The sequence below is a fragment of the Astatotilapia calliptera genome, chromosome 12 (assembly GCF_900246225.1).
Source record: "Astatotilapia calliptera chromosome 12, fAstCal1.2, whole genome shotgun sequence".
In the NCBI taxonomy this organism is placed as follows: Eukaryota; Metazoa; Chordata; class Actinopteri; order Cichliformes; family Cichlidae; genus Astatotilapia; species Astatotilapia calliptera.
In genome coordinates, this window is record NC_039313.1 from 10096375 (window position 1) to 10113012 (window position 16638).

Here is a 16638-nt window from a genome sequence, read left to right on the forward strand (position 1 = left end):
CACTGCAGAGCATAGAGTTATGTTCATGACAGGGCAGCTACTATATTAAGAAATGTCAAATATCCAGAAGCTATAAAATGATGCCCAAACAATAGAAAACTCTATGAGATATGTTTGAAGAGTAACCAAAAGCCTTTCTATATTAACTGGAAAACAATGACGTAGGCCTTTCATAAAGCAATGGTCAGGGTGGTGAAAGAGTTGAAAGAGCGGTTCCTTTCCAAATTACTCACTTAGAAACATCTTTGGCCGGAGCTCTCTGCGCAGTATACCCCAGACAGATGATTACCCCCTCTGATGTCATAATGTTTAATGAGCAAGTAACTCATAGTAGTTGGGTTGTGTAACTATTTTTTTTTCACTTTAACTTGGAAGCCTGACTCAGACTCCGAGTGTTTGGGTCTATAGGTCTGAAATGGACCCTAATGACTTCATGTCAGTTAGATATTTTTAAAACAAAGCCTGCATTGTGAACAGGGGTTGTGGAATGTGAAAGATCTTTGCCAGGCAGTGACGGGTTTAGATTGTACTTTTTGGGAAATGTAGACTTTTTCGTCAAGAAAATAGTAGTCAAGAGAGATAAATATTGAATATTTGACTGGTCTTAAATCGTGAGGCCAAAGAGTATGCAGAATAATTGCTTGTCTTAATAATGAAATGAAACAGGAATTTTGCTAAACCCTGTCCCATTTCCAACATTAAAGTATCGTGATGCTTCTATTTTGCCATCCTCAAAAGTCACAAAACTCACTGGAACACAAAAAAATATGATTTGAACATGATTTAACGTTTCCTCCTCGCCAAGCGTCATATATTAAATGAAAGTTAGGCGTCAACTGACATAAGACGTTAAGGTTTTGGCATAAGGCTAAACCCCTTTGGTTAATAGCAGCTCTTCTGTTAACCAAAGGTGTGATCCAACTGTAAGAATGTGAAGACAGTGTCATTATGTAGCTCATTAAACTACTAAAGCAGTAAATGACCTAAAGCAAATGAAACAAATATTCTGTGGGAACAGGCTTCTGCACCCACTCCTTTATTTATATCAGTTTACTCAGTTATTTTCACAAAGACTGGAAGAAACAATGCATACCAGTATTCACAGCTAAACCTTTGTCTTACCTCCTTTGTTTGCGCAGCATGACAAATGTAAGACATCTGTTGAGCTGGAGCACCTTTAGAGTTCAAAATTGCCAAGTTTAAGAAATTCTGTAGTAGTGATGTGAAGACGTTCCTGGAAGGGGGCAGGCTTCTTTTCTGGGATAAGAAACTGAAAGTGCAACTTTTCCCAAAGTTAATAACTGACTCATCGGTCTCATATATACAAAGAAAACCACATCTGTTAAAGGGTCCCACCTTTAACAGGATACTACATTCGTTTATTTATAGATATTATTTTACAAAAGCGGTATCGAAGGTTTTAAAAGAGTTAAATTTGTTAAGTAATGCTAAACAATCTAAGGAAGGATCTTGAAACAGACGAGCCAGCAGTTTATTTTCCTGTCAGGCACATACAGAATGTGGCAGTGTGGGAGAGTCATTGAAAATCCCCTCCAAGGCGACTCATGAATCATTCCAAGTTGGTCAGGATGTTAGGAGACGATTTGTAATCACAGGCCAAGCCTTTTGTTTCACAGGATGAGGTAGCCCGCCGTCACACGTATGTGTTTTTTTTAAACGTAAACTTGCTTTCCTTATTTGTTTGTCTTTGTTACATCTTGGCATAAAAAGGTAGTTTTGGTTTTATTGTGTGTTTTTCCAGGGTTTGAGATACAATTTGTTGATATTTGTGCCAGCACCACTACACCTGTGACTACAGTCAAAACATTTCAAAATAATATATTCTCAAAAACTCTTTCTACATGAGTCGCTAAAATTCTGTCAAATGAGCAACTTTCCACCAGAAACATACATTCCCAATTAAAAACAGGTCAGTAGTGTCATTCTCTGGTTTGTTTCTCTAGACAATGTACTGAAGCTTCATGAATATCCACAGTATTGCTTCACACTTGCAAATTACAAACTGAGCACACATCTCATTTATTTCCTGCTTATAGCACTTGCACACAGATCATAACATTATCAACCACTTGTTGAAATTTGAGGACCAAACTCCTAAACTCTTTTAAAGTATCTTTAATTTTTCCCAAGTTAAAGAAAGCCATTTCAGAAATGCAAGTGCTCTTTGTGTCATTTTCTGACATGTGACATTTGTTGCAGTTTTCTGTGTTTATTTGACAAGTTATTAAATTTAAAACATGTTATGCAGAGGATGGCAGAGACATGAATACAGGAATGAAAGCAAGTTCTGGGTGAATGGATTTTAGCACAGAGCTAATCCCTCTTTCACACCCAAATGCTGACCAATGGGAATCTCCGGTCCTGCTTGCCCGGTTGCATTTTGAGCCACACAGTCACATCCAGCAGGCTCACAGGGGGCTCACGAGTCAATGACTGCACACAGACTGCTGTTGGAAATGTGACTGGATGAAGTTACTATCCTATCATGTGACCAAAAATAGATATGTAGAGTTATATACAAGATTTGTACATATATATTTTCAACTAAAAAAAACAGCACTAAGCAAACAGGGGGATTCTTTTCTCAGCTTTATTTCATGCCAGTCATGAGTTAGCAGCAAGTGGTTTGTAGATTACAGTTTTTTACAGCCGCTAGGACACATTTCTCAATACTTAGGTCACTTTTGCAAAACTCTTCACACAATTCTCCTAACTGACCTTCAGCTTGGCAAAGCAGTTCATTTCACATTCAAAATGCACTACAACTACCAAAACACTTTATTCAGGTCTCAAATAAATTCATTCTTCCAGAACACTAGCAAAGGTTGACAGCCGACAAACACACTTTGTCACCCACAAAACAATGACCTAAAAAACACTAGCAACATGTAGCATTACACAGTGTTTTCTTGTGTAAAACAAGGACACATCTCTGTTTATAATTTCAATATATGTTACTGGAATGAATTAGACATCATGCAGAATTCGTCAATATTTGTTTATGTATTTTTAGTTTTTTGCACTAAGTAATCCCAAAATACAAGAATTTGTATACACACCATCCACTGATACACATACAATAGTAATGCTAATCTACTCGGTCTTCTCCATTTGGCCACAGGTTCCCATCCACATCACATCTTACAGTTTTTTCTGATTGCTTAAGCACATTTTTTGTAACTATTGGCTAATTTTGCAAAACTCTTCACACAAATAAGAAAACCTGTCACCCAATAATCAAAACATTGTAGTTCTCTTGCAAAAGCAAACACAGCTAGATTAACTCTTCACACCTTCGTAAAAATGGTGTTTCCGTATCAAACAGCCCATATGGAAAAGATATATATAAATCTTATAAAGTTTGTATCTGTCTTGTGTGAAACTTGTATGAAAAGCATATAAGTGTGAAAACAGATATAAGATCCCTTGAAAAATTATATAATGAAACTTGTATGTTTTGGATACTTACTAAAACAATGTATGAAAGTAATGCGAAAGTGGCCACTTTCATGAGTAAATCATGTAAGCCTTATATGATTTACTCATGAAAGTGGCCACTTTCATGAGTAATCACATATAAGTTTTTACTATTTCTTTTCCGTATGGGAGTACACACAAGCCATCATCTACTAAGCACACAATGCGCCAACTGCACACTGATGGTATGAATACAAAACACATCTGGCTTTTGCTTTCTCTGTGCACAAGGTAGGCTATGTCAGTTTGAGCTCATACTTCTGTCATAGATCCATAAGCATAGAGGGATCCAAACTTCAAGTACTGGTGTTTATTCAAACACATCAAAACAAACACAAGTGTTTATTTCCAAGTATAGGATTATTTGCAATCGCCATAATGACTATATGGGTTACTTGGTCTGCAGTGAACATGCTTCCTCTGCCCCCAGCATCTGGTCATCTAGCAATTCTGTAAAGTAACAATTTCAGTATTTTTACATCAATGGTATTGGTGTGTTTCTCATTGGCATATGGCAGTGCTACAAATCTTTGTGCGAAGTGACTGTACTAACATATTCTCATTTCAAGATGTCCTTATGGTGCTTGCTACAGTGTAGCGGCTCGAGTTAGGCTGGACCCGTTGGCCAGCTTCCCTCAGGGTCATTCCACGGTTGATTACATGGTCCACTATTGTAGCTCTGATGTCATCAGCAATTCTATTTCTTACTCTTCCTACCCTTCCTCTCCCCCCTCCTCATCTTCCTCTCCCCCCTCCTCGTCTTCCTCTTGCTCCTCCTTGTCCTTGTCGTCCTCTTCATCCTACTTCTTCACCTCCACGTCCTCTTCCTCGGCCTCCTCTACTTCTCACTCTTTCTGCTCCCTCCATTGTACTCCGCACACACAGCTTACCTGTATTATAGTGCTTAGGCTGATTGCAAAGTGAACTAATTATCTAAAGAAGTTTTCACATGTGAAAGTGTGCCAGACAGTTGGCAAATTAGTGTTAATGATAGCCATACATGTGTATACTTTTGCTAGGAGTGTGTTGGAAATTTGGTAATTGAGTGTTGTGCAATGAATTGTGCCTACAGTTTTGCAAAGTGTGTTACAAAATTGCAAACTGAGTGCAAAGCAGTTTTTGTGCTTTTAGTTTTGCAAACTCAGTGAGTGGTTTTGCTATAAGTCTGAATAGTTTTAGAGATTGTGCTACAGGAATCACAGTTAGGGTTTAAGCATTCAGAAAAAACTGTAATCTTCTGGCATGCCAGAATTGAAGGAGTTGAAAAATTGAAGGAGTAACACCTGTGTAGATGTTCATCTACAATGAGAATCAGCTGTGGCTGGTTAAACTGCATTTTTAGATTTAAAATATGTTTCAATAAAATATTGCTGTTGAATTTTGCGGTCTTATTCAGTTTTGCATTATGTTATTGTTTTGGCCATAAGTTTAACAGTTTTGAAAACAGTATGTAAGTACATGCAAAATGTCCTGTACGTACAAAGATTTTTGGCAATTGCTGTGTCCGAGTGAGAAAATAATTCATGAAATTTGAGAGATGTAGTCATTGAATGCATCTTGTGCCAAAACAATGATAACTGATCCTCAGTTTAGCCCACATAGACTTCTGTTGTGCTCACTGTTATACCACTAAATGTTATATACCTATGTGGTATGTGACTTTTGTTGCTATGATGCCAGGTCTCCCTTGTAAATGAGATTTTTAATCTCAATGAGATTTTTACCTGGATAAATAAAGGATTAATAATAATTTAAAAAAAAACTGTGTGAGGAGTTTTGCAAAAGTGCCCTAAGTATTGAGAAATGTGTCCTAGCGTCTGTAAAAAACTGTAAGATATCAGCCATATGCAGTGTGCTTCCTCTATGGATGACACATCCACATAAATTTGGATGACACATAAATTTAAACTGTACTCATGAGCTGTTCATTTTTAGCAGAGCAGTTTGAAACGGAATGTGAGATAAGTGAGAAAATTGTTTGATGGCATTACATTTTATGCAGACTAGAAAGCAAATGTTCCTTCTTTTGTTCCAAAATGGTAACAACTGGCAGATGCTAACTGTTTACTACCCAGAAAGTCTCTCTCTCTTTTTTTGGTATGGCAGTGAATTAGTAATTGAAAATATATTTTAAAAAGTATGTACTAATACTGGCTTCATTCAAAGTTCAAACTGTAACTGTTGTTGTTATTATTGTTGGCTTGCATTTCCCGTAAATGGGCCACCATAGCGCTTTAACTACAACATCAGTAGCACAGTGGCACGGTGGTTTGCACTGCCACATCAAGAAGGTCCTGAGTTCAATTCCACCATCAGGCTGGGGTCTTTCTGTGTGGAGTTTTCATGTTCCCCCTGGGTTCTCTGGCTTCCTACCACAGTCCAAAGCAGGGAGTGGGGATATGTTAATTGGAAACTCTAAATTGCCCATAGGTGTTACTGGTAACCTGTCCAGGGTGTATAGGCTCTAGTGCTTTAAATATACAGACAAGAAAGAAATGCAAAATATATTCTGAATGAAACTTGCTTTCCAATGCTTCCATAGAACATAATAGCTGTTTAACTGCATCAAGAAAAAATATCTCTGGTGTGTCATCGAGGTTAATGATATAGTATAGTGTTTTCCTGTTTTCCAAAAATGTAAATGTAGAAATGAAAGAGATGTGAGACTGAGAGGCTGTCATTTTGTGCTTGTGTTTGGTAGAAAACACGGTACCATCTATTCTCAACCAATTTGCTGCACATCCATCTCCTTGTAACTCAGCTTCATAATATAAGGCCAGTACTGAAACTAAATAATTAGTCTGCACAATTACTTAAAATCTCAAGACAAAAAAAGACCTCACCACTCCTTCATTTAAGTTAAATGTTGTGTTGTGTTGTTCATGGACTTCCCTGACAACGAATGACTTACTCACTTTACAAACATTATTCACTTTATTCACCAAATGGTAGCAATCACAATTGTACAGTTTCATATCTGTAAACTGGGAGACAGTTAAAAGGGTGGAACAATCACACATGGAGCAAATGGAAATTTTTAATGCCTGTTTTCTCACTCTGTGCAAAACAATGATACACAAAAAAATTGCCAACATTTCCAAGGAATGTTCCACTTTGTTGAATCTGTGGCATGAAGATTTAAGGCAGTTCTAAATGCAAAAGGGAGTCAACCGTGGTACTTGCAAGTCTACCTAAAAACGGATGTTAGTGTGTATATAGCAAGCAAGCAAGCAATTTATTTATATATTACATACTGTGTCATATGCCAAGGAGTAAAAATGGGTTTTAAGGCGTGTTTTAAAAATGGACAGTGAAGGGGCCTCTCTAAGGGGCAGATTGTTCAAGAGATTAGGAGCAGCAATAGTATAGTACCAAAAACAATCATACAAATAAGAAAAAAGCTAAACCTTTCTAGAACTTTAGCTAATTGTTATGAGCCATCACCTCTTACTGACAGAATGACAACTGCAATGAGTGTTTGTTTCACCATCATAACCAAAAAATGATATAACAGGAGTATTTGTATTGTGAATCCTGTTGAAACTTCTACATTGTACTAATATAAAGAAAAAATATTCTTCTTGACTGGCAAAGCCTCATGACTCTAACTCTTTACTTTGATGGCACAACATGTTTCTGAAGTTTGGTAGAGCACTGTTTTGGTTGCAGCAGATGACGTACCAATGAGTACAGGTCAGCAATGATCAAATCTAGTTGTTTGATAGGATGTGATATGATTTATTGTCCCCTTAGGGAAAATTGATGTGGACTCAAGTACTGTACTGACACAGAGTTACCACCTGATGGCAGAGTTTGTTCAGAAGATGTTTCTAGGAGGCATATCTTTTAGTATTTATACACACAAAGTAAAAATTCTCATGTCCTTTCAGGTCCAGGTAAGTGTCATAAATATACAGCCATGAATTCAGACAGTCCCTCCCAGTTGACAAATACAGTAGTGAATATGGAAGCTAACACTAACAACAGCTTGATGTCCGCATTTACTGGTAAGTTTATCTTGCTTCTCTTGTTTTAGGTCAGTCTCCTTCCAGTGCATCCTTGGTACAATGATGTGAGGTAATGTTTGTTTCAATGTTTTTTTGTGTGTGTTTTACACACAAAACACCCACACAAAACTTACTATTGAGACAGGAAAAAATATGGATAAAATAAAGGCACTTAAAAAACAACAAAAAAAAAAAACAACAACTATAAACTTAAAAACACAAATCAAGCAAATGCAGTCTCACATTATAAAGAATTTATTGCAGGCAAACAATACTATAAATAATATTTACAAACTATAAAACAACATTCCGTTTTATGGGAGCCACAGATTGCTGGTAAACAGTCTTTCAGTCTCGGGATAACAAGGAGTCAGTTTCTGCAGTTTAGTTATGCAACCCTGACCTGCAAGATGTGTATATATTTGAAAGTACATTCAGGAAATCAATTGGATTTAGATGCAGATTTCAGTTTTCAAGCTCTGAATTTTCCACAAAGGTCTGTGTCAATGTTCGCTTCACAGTTTGTGAATGAATTTAAATATTTTCTTATACAACATTTCTTAATTGGCACAGCTTTCCACAGAGCTTTGGAACACTTCAGTTAGCTGCAGCCAGATGAATAGGTGAACAGCCCAAAATATAGTATTTAATATCGACGGTGTGATGCAATATCACAACAGTAGGGATAAAGGCTGTAATACGTAGTAAAACAACCAACTCACTCATCTACAGAGAATTTAACATCAGAATAAAGCATCTCTGTGATGCTGTTTTTCTGGCCTCTACCTATAGACTGGGGGAATTAATTAGCAGTTAACAAATTATGCACACATTAGATTAAAACACATCCACCTTTAAGAAAATAACAACAACAACAAAAAAAATAAATCCACAGCAAACTACTTCCCTCTTGGCATTTAGTTTAGGCAAAGGAAAGAAAATCTTGGAAGCTACTTCAAAAGAACAAAGAAAAAGCTTCCATGTCAAAATAAGTCTAAATTCTTCAACCTTCTGAACAGTTATCCCACTGATTGTCCCAATTTTTCTAATCAACACTGACTGAAAACAGTGTCGTTAATGCAACTATGAACAGCTCGTTTTGTTAAAATGCTTGCAGTAAAATAAAAATCTGAGCCTATCAAATGCTAGTTTTTTCTTTTTCTTCCGGCACGTTGAGTGGGAAAAGTACAGTATATGCCTGCTTCAGACTTTCAGATTCTTCGCTCTCACGTCATTGTTGTCGTTTCCTCTCCGACTCTAAACAAAAATTCTCAAAAGCTTCTATCATCTCTGGCTCCATCTCGTCCTCAAAGTCGTATCTGTGAATGCAACACAAGGGATTTAGAGGCATGGATGTTACTTTTAAGATCCTTAAAAGTAAAATGTGTACATTAAAGTATTTGGCATTTCAAAGCATATTCAGAGAGACACACACACAGCTCTGAGAAAGAGAGAAAGAGCGGGCGGGGGGGGAGCAGGAGTGAGTTAAGCCCTCTTTCACACCCAGCTGCTGACTAAACTGAATCTGAGACTGTGGACAGCCCTGTTGCATTGTGGGGCAGTCAAACACAGCTGCCAAGCTCAGGGGCCCACAGGTCAGTGGTGGTCACATGACTTCTCTTGGGAAGCTACTATCCGATCACATGACCAAAGTTGTGCAAGCATGGTGACACGGTTGAATTCATACAAAATGTGGTCTAAATGACACCACGGTAACATGATACGAAGATTAAGCTAATTAGTGCACCTGCAGTGTTACTGTGTGTGCGCACTATGAGAAAGGTGTAATACTTTTACAGAAAAACTCAAATTATTGCACTTAGCGGCTCACATTTGTAATTCTCCAGGTTTACATACTCTTACTTGCCAAAGTAAACAAGGAGTTTGATATTAGATGAGAAGAGAACCACAATGATGTCTGCAACACATTACATGTGTGGATTAATTGTGCGCCTGAAGGGCATTCAGATGTACAAAAATGAAAAATAAAAAAATGCTAATGCTGTATTCAGCAAATTCAGCATTTGGTGAATGACTATGGAGGGCAAAACTGTCAAACTAAGAAATTAGCCAGTAAATTAATCCGGTTCACCAAAAATAATAAAGCTTTTTAACAAATACTTTATCTGTGTTTGTATTAAAGCCCACATTTATGTTGTCACACTGCATTTTAAGTGTATTTTTCTTTCAATTTATCTACTTCTACTTTTTCTGTGTTATTTTCCCTATATGTATTCCTCTATTTCTATATGCATTAGCAGAGAATTAACAGGTGTATCTAGTTAACAAAGCAAGAAGCTTCAGTAAATAAGATAAGAGGGGGGGGGAACCAAAAATAAATAAATAAGTCCTTATGATCCTTATCAATTACATTTACAGTGGGTACTTACATTTCATTTCCATTTTCACCATATACATCATGGAAATAGTCCTGCCTGTCCAGCATCTCTTGGTATTTTTCAGCATAATCTGTAAAACCATAGAGATAACAAGATCAGCATCATAATCGTATGCCAACTTAAAGTAGTAGCAGCATGTAAATTACATACAGGACAATGACCTGACTGAGGAGAGCCAAGAAAACATTTAAAAATGTGTTGAACAACACAGACGTAATTGTGCACGGGTCAAATTTAGAACAATTAATAGAAAGATTCTGTTCTATTCGGCAAATACATGCTGCTGTTTGAACTTAATAGTATGTACCTACAGCCTGCTCAAACGCTACTAGACAATCCCTAAAAGGACTGCAAGTGGACTGGAAACAGAAACTTGAAAAGAGCCAGTTTAAAAACGCACATATATTTTAAAAAGTCCCTTGCCTACAGATGTGTGCATATCCACATGAAGGGCTGATTTTTTAATTTTCTGTATGCATGGACATATCTGTAGACTGACCTGGGTCTGCTGCTGTGAAAGGAGTGCCATCTTCTGTGTAGAATGTAGGTTCATTCTGGAAGGTTGAAACACAAATGCATGAAAAATAAGAAATAAAGAGGGAGTGAAAGATGCAGAATTAAAGGAAAGCCAAAAAGAGTGATATGAGGAGCATGCCACAGTTAAAACTGACCATGAAGTAGTTGGGGTCATTGTCTGGTGTGGCACTGCTAGCTGCTGCAGCTGCAAGGACTCTGCCCCAGTCACTGGACCTCAGCTCCACTAGTTTAAGAAGCATCTGTCTCACATCTCTGAGAAGAAATATTAATAAGAAACTTTTCTAATCAAGCTGATATGGCAATTTACGGCTAAATCTTAAATTATGGCACATGCTCCCTTGATCCTAAGTTTAGAAATTTAGAAAATTGTGTTCATTTTCATGAATATTTCACGAAAATAAATCAAAAGATTTTTGATGACCTGATGAACGTGTTCACATGTGACCATCAGAGGCGACTATGCGTCTTTCTTTTTAACTACAAAGTTCGATTTAAGAAGAAGCGGTACATAAAAGATCAGACTGGTTGTCACACCTGCTGCAGGCAGCATCCAGAACAATATCTTCTATTCTTTTGATTAATTCTCCCATGTGCGACTCTCCACTCTCTTTCCAGGCATCATCCAAGACAGAACCTGTCAACTGCAAATTCAAAACATTCTTATTTCCTCCATTAATGATGGACAAACATCAAAAGATTTGAAAAAATTAAATTAAATTAAAAATCTGGTAACATTTTCAACTGAACTCTGACACCTTAAGCAGTTTGACAGCGCAGATGAGATTTGCATCCACAGGACTGGAGAACAGACTGATCAACAGGTCTTTCAGAGCACCTAGTAGGACACGTGCTCGAACTGGAGGTCCCTGTCCACTTTTTATCTAAAAGATAAAAGATTTACACACATGTGGAAAAGTGAATGACACAATTAAAAGATGACAGTAATCTGGTCAGTATTCTGGTGTTTGGGACTTACACTGTGAGATGCTCCTTCCTAGCTCCAAAGACAAGATTACTAACTAGCTGCCAGGAAAGTAGTGAGGCTGCTTATTAAAAGAAAACCTTGCATACACTAGGACACTAAGCTATGCAGCATTTCAAACACTCAAATTATATTTGGTGATTAATTTTGGCATTTTTTCATCTGTTTGAGAGCAAACACGATGGTTTTATAAATTTAATGGCCGATTCATTCTGTCTACTTTGAAAGCTCTGTCACTGCTAACCTGCATTTCCATACTTGTGGTTTCCTACTGAGATGTTGCCCAGATTGCTTGTTAACATGTCTATATCAGCTGCCTTAAGTCTCTTCTCCTGACATCAGGAAGATTGAAAACTAACCTCTTCTGACTGCAGCTAGCAACTGTTTTCTTTGCTGTGATCTGTAGCTCTAAACGAGGACCCGCAGCAGATGGAGAACTGATTGATGCACACTTGCGCAAGGCTCACTAAGGCTGAGAACAGACCAAGGACTACTAACACTAGATGCTCTTTTGAACAATAGAGTCTTACTATAGGAAAAAGACTCACTGGGGTAAGCAGACACCTCCCAGCTATCAACACAAGCAGAATCCAAAGGAGAGACTGCAGCGACTCTGAGTTCTTACCTCCAAATGTAGGTACAGCTCTCCCAGAAACAGCACATACGAGTGGAATTTCTTCTGAGTCTCTGGCTCTCCACGAACAGCTGCATCCCTTTGTTGAAACTCTGTTTGACATCTGCAACAGACAACATTCTTACTTTTGAAGTCACAAACTGAATCTATGGGTGACATTCTGTGGTGCTGTACACCTTACATATGTTTATTAACTCTTACATTTATATGCCAGGCAGGTCACAGGGTAAAAGTCTGACCCCATAGTTTGGAGTGTTGGTTTAAAAAAAATAAAGTAAAAATAAAATAAAAGTTTTGCAGAAATAGTGAAGAAAATAAAATTCCCATCTTTAATTACAGCTAATTACTTACAACAAGCAGAGATGGAGAGTGCCAGTATTATAACAATTAATAAATTTGTATTATTTTATATTGATCCTGCCCAGTGCAGTGGTTAAAAATGGTTATATACATCTTGATTTACTTTTCATAGGAGCTTGTCCAAATTTTATACATACAAATCAGAAGGAGAGGGGGAAAAAAGACCTTTTCAGAAGGAGCTGACGAAAGTTGCCGCTTGCCGGGGTGATTATGAGATGATGGGAAAGGTAGTTACAAAGCCTGGCACCAGTATAAGCGAAGTTTGGAATAGAAGTGGACTGCAATAAAAAGAAAGGCAAAGATATTAGTGAGGCCCCCTTTACAAAATTGCATGTATTGTAAATGCATTTTGTAAATATGTGTCTAAAGGTTTTAAATTATATTATACACTGCCTAAAATTAAAGACTGAACCTGTGTGTAGATCAGCTCCACCAGCTCCTTCAACAACTCTTCAGTGGTAACCCAGGAATTGAGAATACCAGTAATGTCTTCAACATCTGACTCAAAGGACCCTGGCGAGGAACTCAGGTGGCCAAGAAAGTCTGTGACTGTATCAGCCAGAGTTGGTTCGCCGTAATAGGCATCGCTGTCATCATAGTAAGCGGAGTCCTATACAAAAATTGAAAGAAAAACATGAAAATTCAGAGAAAAATTCAACAATAACTCCAAAAACTATCACCATAAAATGCATCAGGATCAATGTGTAGTGCGAAACTGTTCTCTTACATCATATTGGTTAAATCCCAAAGGCACAAATTCGGGAGCATTAGCTGAAAGCTTTGATGACTTGATCATGGAATCCACATCATTACCACCTCTTGAAGCAGATGTGTTGTTGTAATTTGGACTCTGCGGAGGTCTGCTTTGTCTTCTATAATCTGGAAAAACAAAAATATTTCCAGGCTTTGCTTTATGGGAGACTACAAAGGTGTTTTTAAAAAAGAGAAATTAAAAAAATACTGCTGTAATGTGGTTTATTTTAACAATCTTTGGGGCAACAAAGAAGGTCTGTAACACTGAGGAACAAGCTTTATCATTGGACGAGTGGACAATATATAGCACTACATGGTCTCTGTCATTGTTTTACTTTTTTTGGACTTTTGATTCCCTTAACAAAAATACTTAACACCTTTGACACAACAGGTGGACGTTGCTTGCAGCATGCACACAGATTTGACATGACATTTAGACCACCAAATAAAACAGGTAATATAAGACGCAGCACTGTCCAAAAACTTAACACGAGAAATGAATGTTAGCTGTGTGTAACAACACAACAACAGCAAAGACCAAGACATGGTACTGTCTTTGTCTACTGTTAGTTCAACAGAACTAACTTTGCACTATTAAAAGGTGTACTGTGTTTTAGGAGAAGCCCAACCTCAATTTAAACACTGGGATGCCAAAACTCATTTATATGATGAAAAATCTGACCTTAAAATATGTAAATGATTCTGGTGTGTAGTGCCCAAAACTGATTGTCTGACAAAAAAAGTATTATATAATTTCTCAAAAATATCCCTGACGAATGACAACTTCTTTTGATGCAGAAAGAACATTACCTCCTGAAGGCAGACACTACAATCAGCTTTTGGCAAAGTGATTTTAATGTATTTATTTATTCAGTCTCACTGACAGTAAATATGTCTTCTTTTTTTTTTTCTCCTTTTTTCCAAGAGCTATTTGGCCAAGAGGGCAGCAGAATCTGCAGTGAATGCAAATGTTCCATAATGTTGGGACACATTTTATTGTTAATTTACCAGCGCACGTTCATTTGTCTGTCTTTGAAATGTTGTGTATTTACACACTGGCAATTTAAATGTGATATATTCTTGACAGGTATCTGATATCTTCTTTGCAGAACAATTCGGCAGAAACTTAATTTTGAGATTCGGTGATATTCAGTGGTTATCCAGATCCACAGTGAACTACTTCCTGTGTGGTTACCTCAGGGAAAGTGTGCATTCAGGTAAATCCTGCATAGCTGCAGAGGTAAAACAAAGCATCCAGAGAGACTGCATCCATTCCAGTTTATATGCTAAGCGACGCTGTGTTTGGATTAAAAGGGATAAAGTGCATAAATGTTCTCTTCCTGGTGACCATCTAAGGAAGGTAATTCATAAATCTTAGATAATATGAAGAATATGTAATAAATTGTAATATTTGCACTTAACATCATTATTATTTTCAAAGATACTTGAATTTAAAGTGTCTCCATCATTATGGGACATCCTGTATAATGTAATAATTGCATAAAGATATTTAACTGTCCACAAAAGGACTGCATTGATTATAATGTAGGCTACAGATTAGGTACAGCGCAGACTTATGAAGATACTTGCAAAAAAGGTCATTTCTTTATTTAATATATAATCCTACTGATTAAAGACTATTTAGCAATGGAAACAAATATATCAACATAGAAAAGGTGCTAACCACTCTTTTTCAATAGGAACTAAACCACCACTTTATCTGAAGCGCCACAAATATGAATTACGGATTCTTCATGACCTCATTCCCTGTCATTTGTGCACCATTCGTGTATTTCTGATAGTTCGTGAGGTTTTAGATGACTAATACTGCGTTTTCCTCCATCAAGTATTACTTACATTCATGATAGCCGACTTACTCTTACTGTAAAGTGTGGTCCTCTGACAATTTCATGAAAGCCTCTTTACTAAGTAACCCCTTAAGAAACAAGATCCAGGCTTCTAGTCGTGCAAAAACTGGACGTTTACGGAGTCTCGTGAGCTTTTTTAAATCGTTGCTTCCCTCCCCAGTGCCAAGCTAGTTCTTCCTCCTTTTGCGCTGACGGTGGGCTAACTTTAGCTAAACCAACTCTACAAGTACAAGCACAAGTTTAACCTGAGTAAGACAGAGTTGACTAAGTGCGAGCTTTATTTAGATGATGCCTAAGATCACATGAAATCCAACAAACGCGTGGATTTCCCAACCGAAAAGCACTAAGGTTAGCTTTCCCTTAGCAGCTAGCTAATGTCAACTCCAGATTTATCACAACCGAGCGCTCCCCAGAGGAAAAATGTCAACCAGATAATATTTACACTCAAACAAACACATTCTGTGCTTTAGGTCTCCTTGCCATTGAGTTAAAATGACAAATACCCGAATCTGAATGCAGCTAGCTGCATTAGCTGAGCTGCTGCTTGACAGCTCCGTACCTCCATCAGGTATGTCGCTGACAGAGCCAATGTTGTTCTCGGTAAAAGGAGGAGTTGTTCGCGGCTGTCTCAGCGGCTCTCTTTGGTTGAAGAGCGGGGTCTTGCTGTCAGCGTCCCCAGCGCCTGTCATGAGTCCGGGGTCTGCTGGAAAATTACGGGATCTCCCTGCTCCGGGAGCTCGGTCGAAATTCTCGTTCATGACTGCTCGGTGTCAGCCTCGGCTCTTAATACAGCATCTGATATAAACGAAGATGTTCCGGTCGCCCTTCCAGCTGCCGTTTTCCGTGCGTAGCGGCAAGTGCTTGTTTTTTTGTTTTTTGTTTTTTTTTTTTTTTTACTGTAAAACGCGTCCTATCTCTCTTTCATGGTGGCCTTTTCTCTATCGGATAGTATCAGTGTGTAATGCTACATAACTTTTTCGGCCACTTCCTTTAACAACAAACTTGCTGTCACTGATTATCCAGAATAAAAAAATCTGCCTCCCTCTAGTGGCACGGAGTGGAAGTGGGCGCTGAAATAAATACCGTCTTGCACGGGATCGTTTAACGCTTAAAAACAGTAATGTATTTTTTGAATGGATTACTGCACAAAGGCCTTGAAACGTATATTTAACATTTATGGAACATCTGCAAATTTAAATGAAAATCCATTATATGAGAAAAACTAAATTCGCACAACTCTGCTTGGAATATATATTTATTTATTATTTTAATATTTGGCACCACCAGCTGTATTCTTCACACAACACGAACGCTCTTAAGCAAGACTTCTTTAAGTGTTCTTTAGGAATATTTCTCCAGACTTCATGATGGAATTTCAAAGCTAGAAGCATTTGGGGGTCATCGTCATCCTAAAAATGGAGCCGCTGCCAATCAGATGCTTTTCAGTTGATATGTTCCTTTTTGGTCTTCCTCTTTACATATTGATGACAATTTAAAAGAAAATTTCAACTTTTGGATTTATTACTCCATCAGATCTGTTGGACATGCCTGAACCTTCTCTCCCAGTTTCACCTTCTTAAGAATGTGCTCCAGAAAGCAC

At 37.7% G+C, this 16638-nt stretch overlaps 1 protein-coding gene across 1 annotated transcript; it reads right to left on the bottom strand.

Annotated features, from left to right (window-relative positions):
• Positions 1-7744: 7744 nt before the first annotated feature.
• On the bottom strand, positions 7745-16061 carry paip1 (poly(A) binding protein interacting protein 1). The gene is made up of 11 exons (XM_026188251.1): positions 15598-16061; positions 13145-13296; positions 12830-13027; positions 12583-12695; positions 12049-12160; positions 11197-11322; positions 10976-11082; positions 10576-10693; positions 10404-10458; positions 9896-9974; positions 7745-8824 (listed from the first exon to the last, which is right to left on the bottom strand). The coding sequence occupies exons 1-11, from the start codon at positions 15794-15796 to the stop codon at positions 8737-8739; spliced, it is 1347 nt and encodes a 448-aa protein (XP_026044036.1). The 5' UTR covers positions 15797-16061; the 3' UTR covers positions 7745-8736.
• Between the last annotated feature and the right edge of the window lie 577 nt (positions 16062-16638).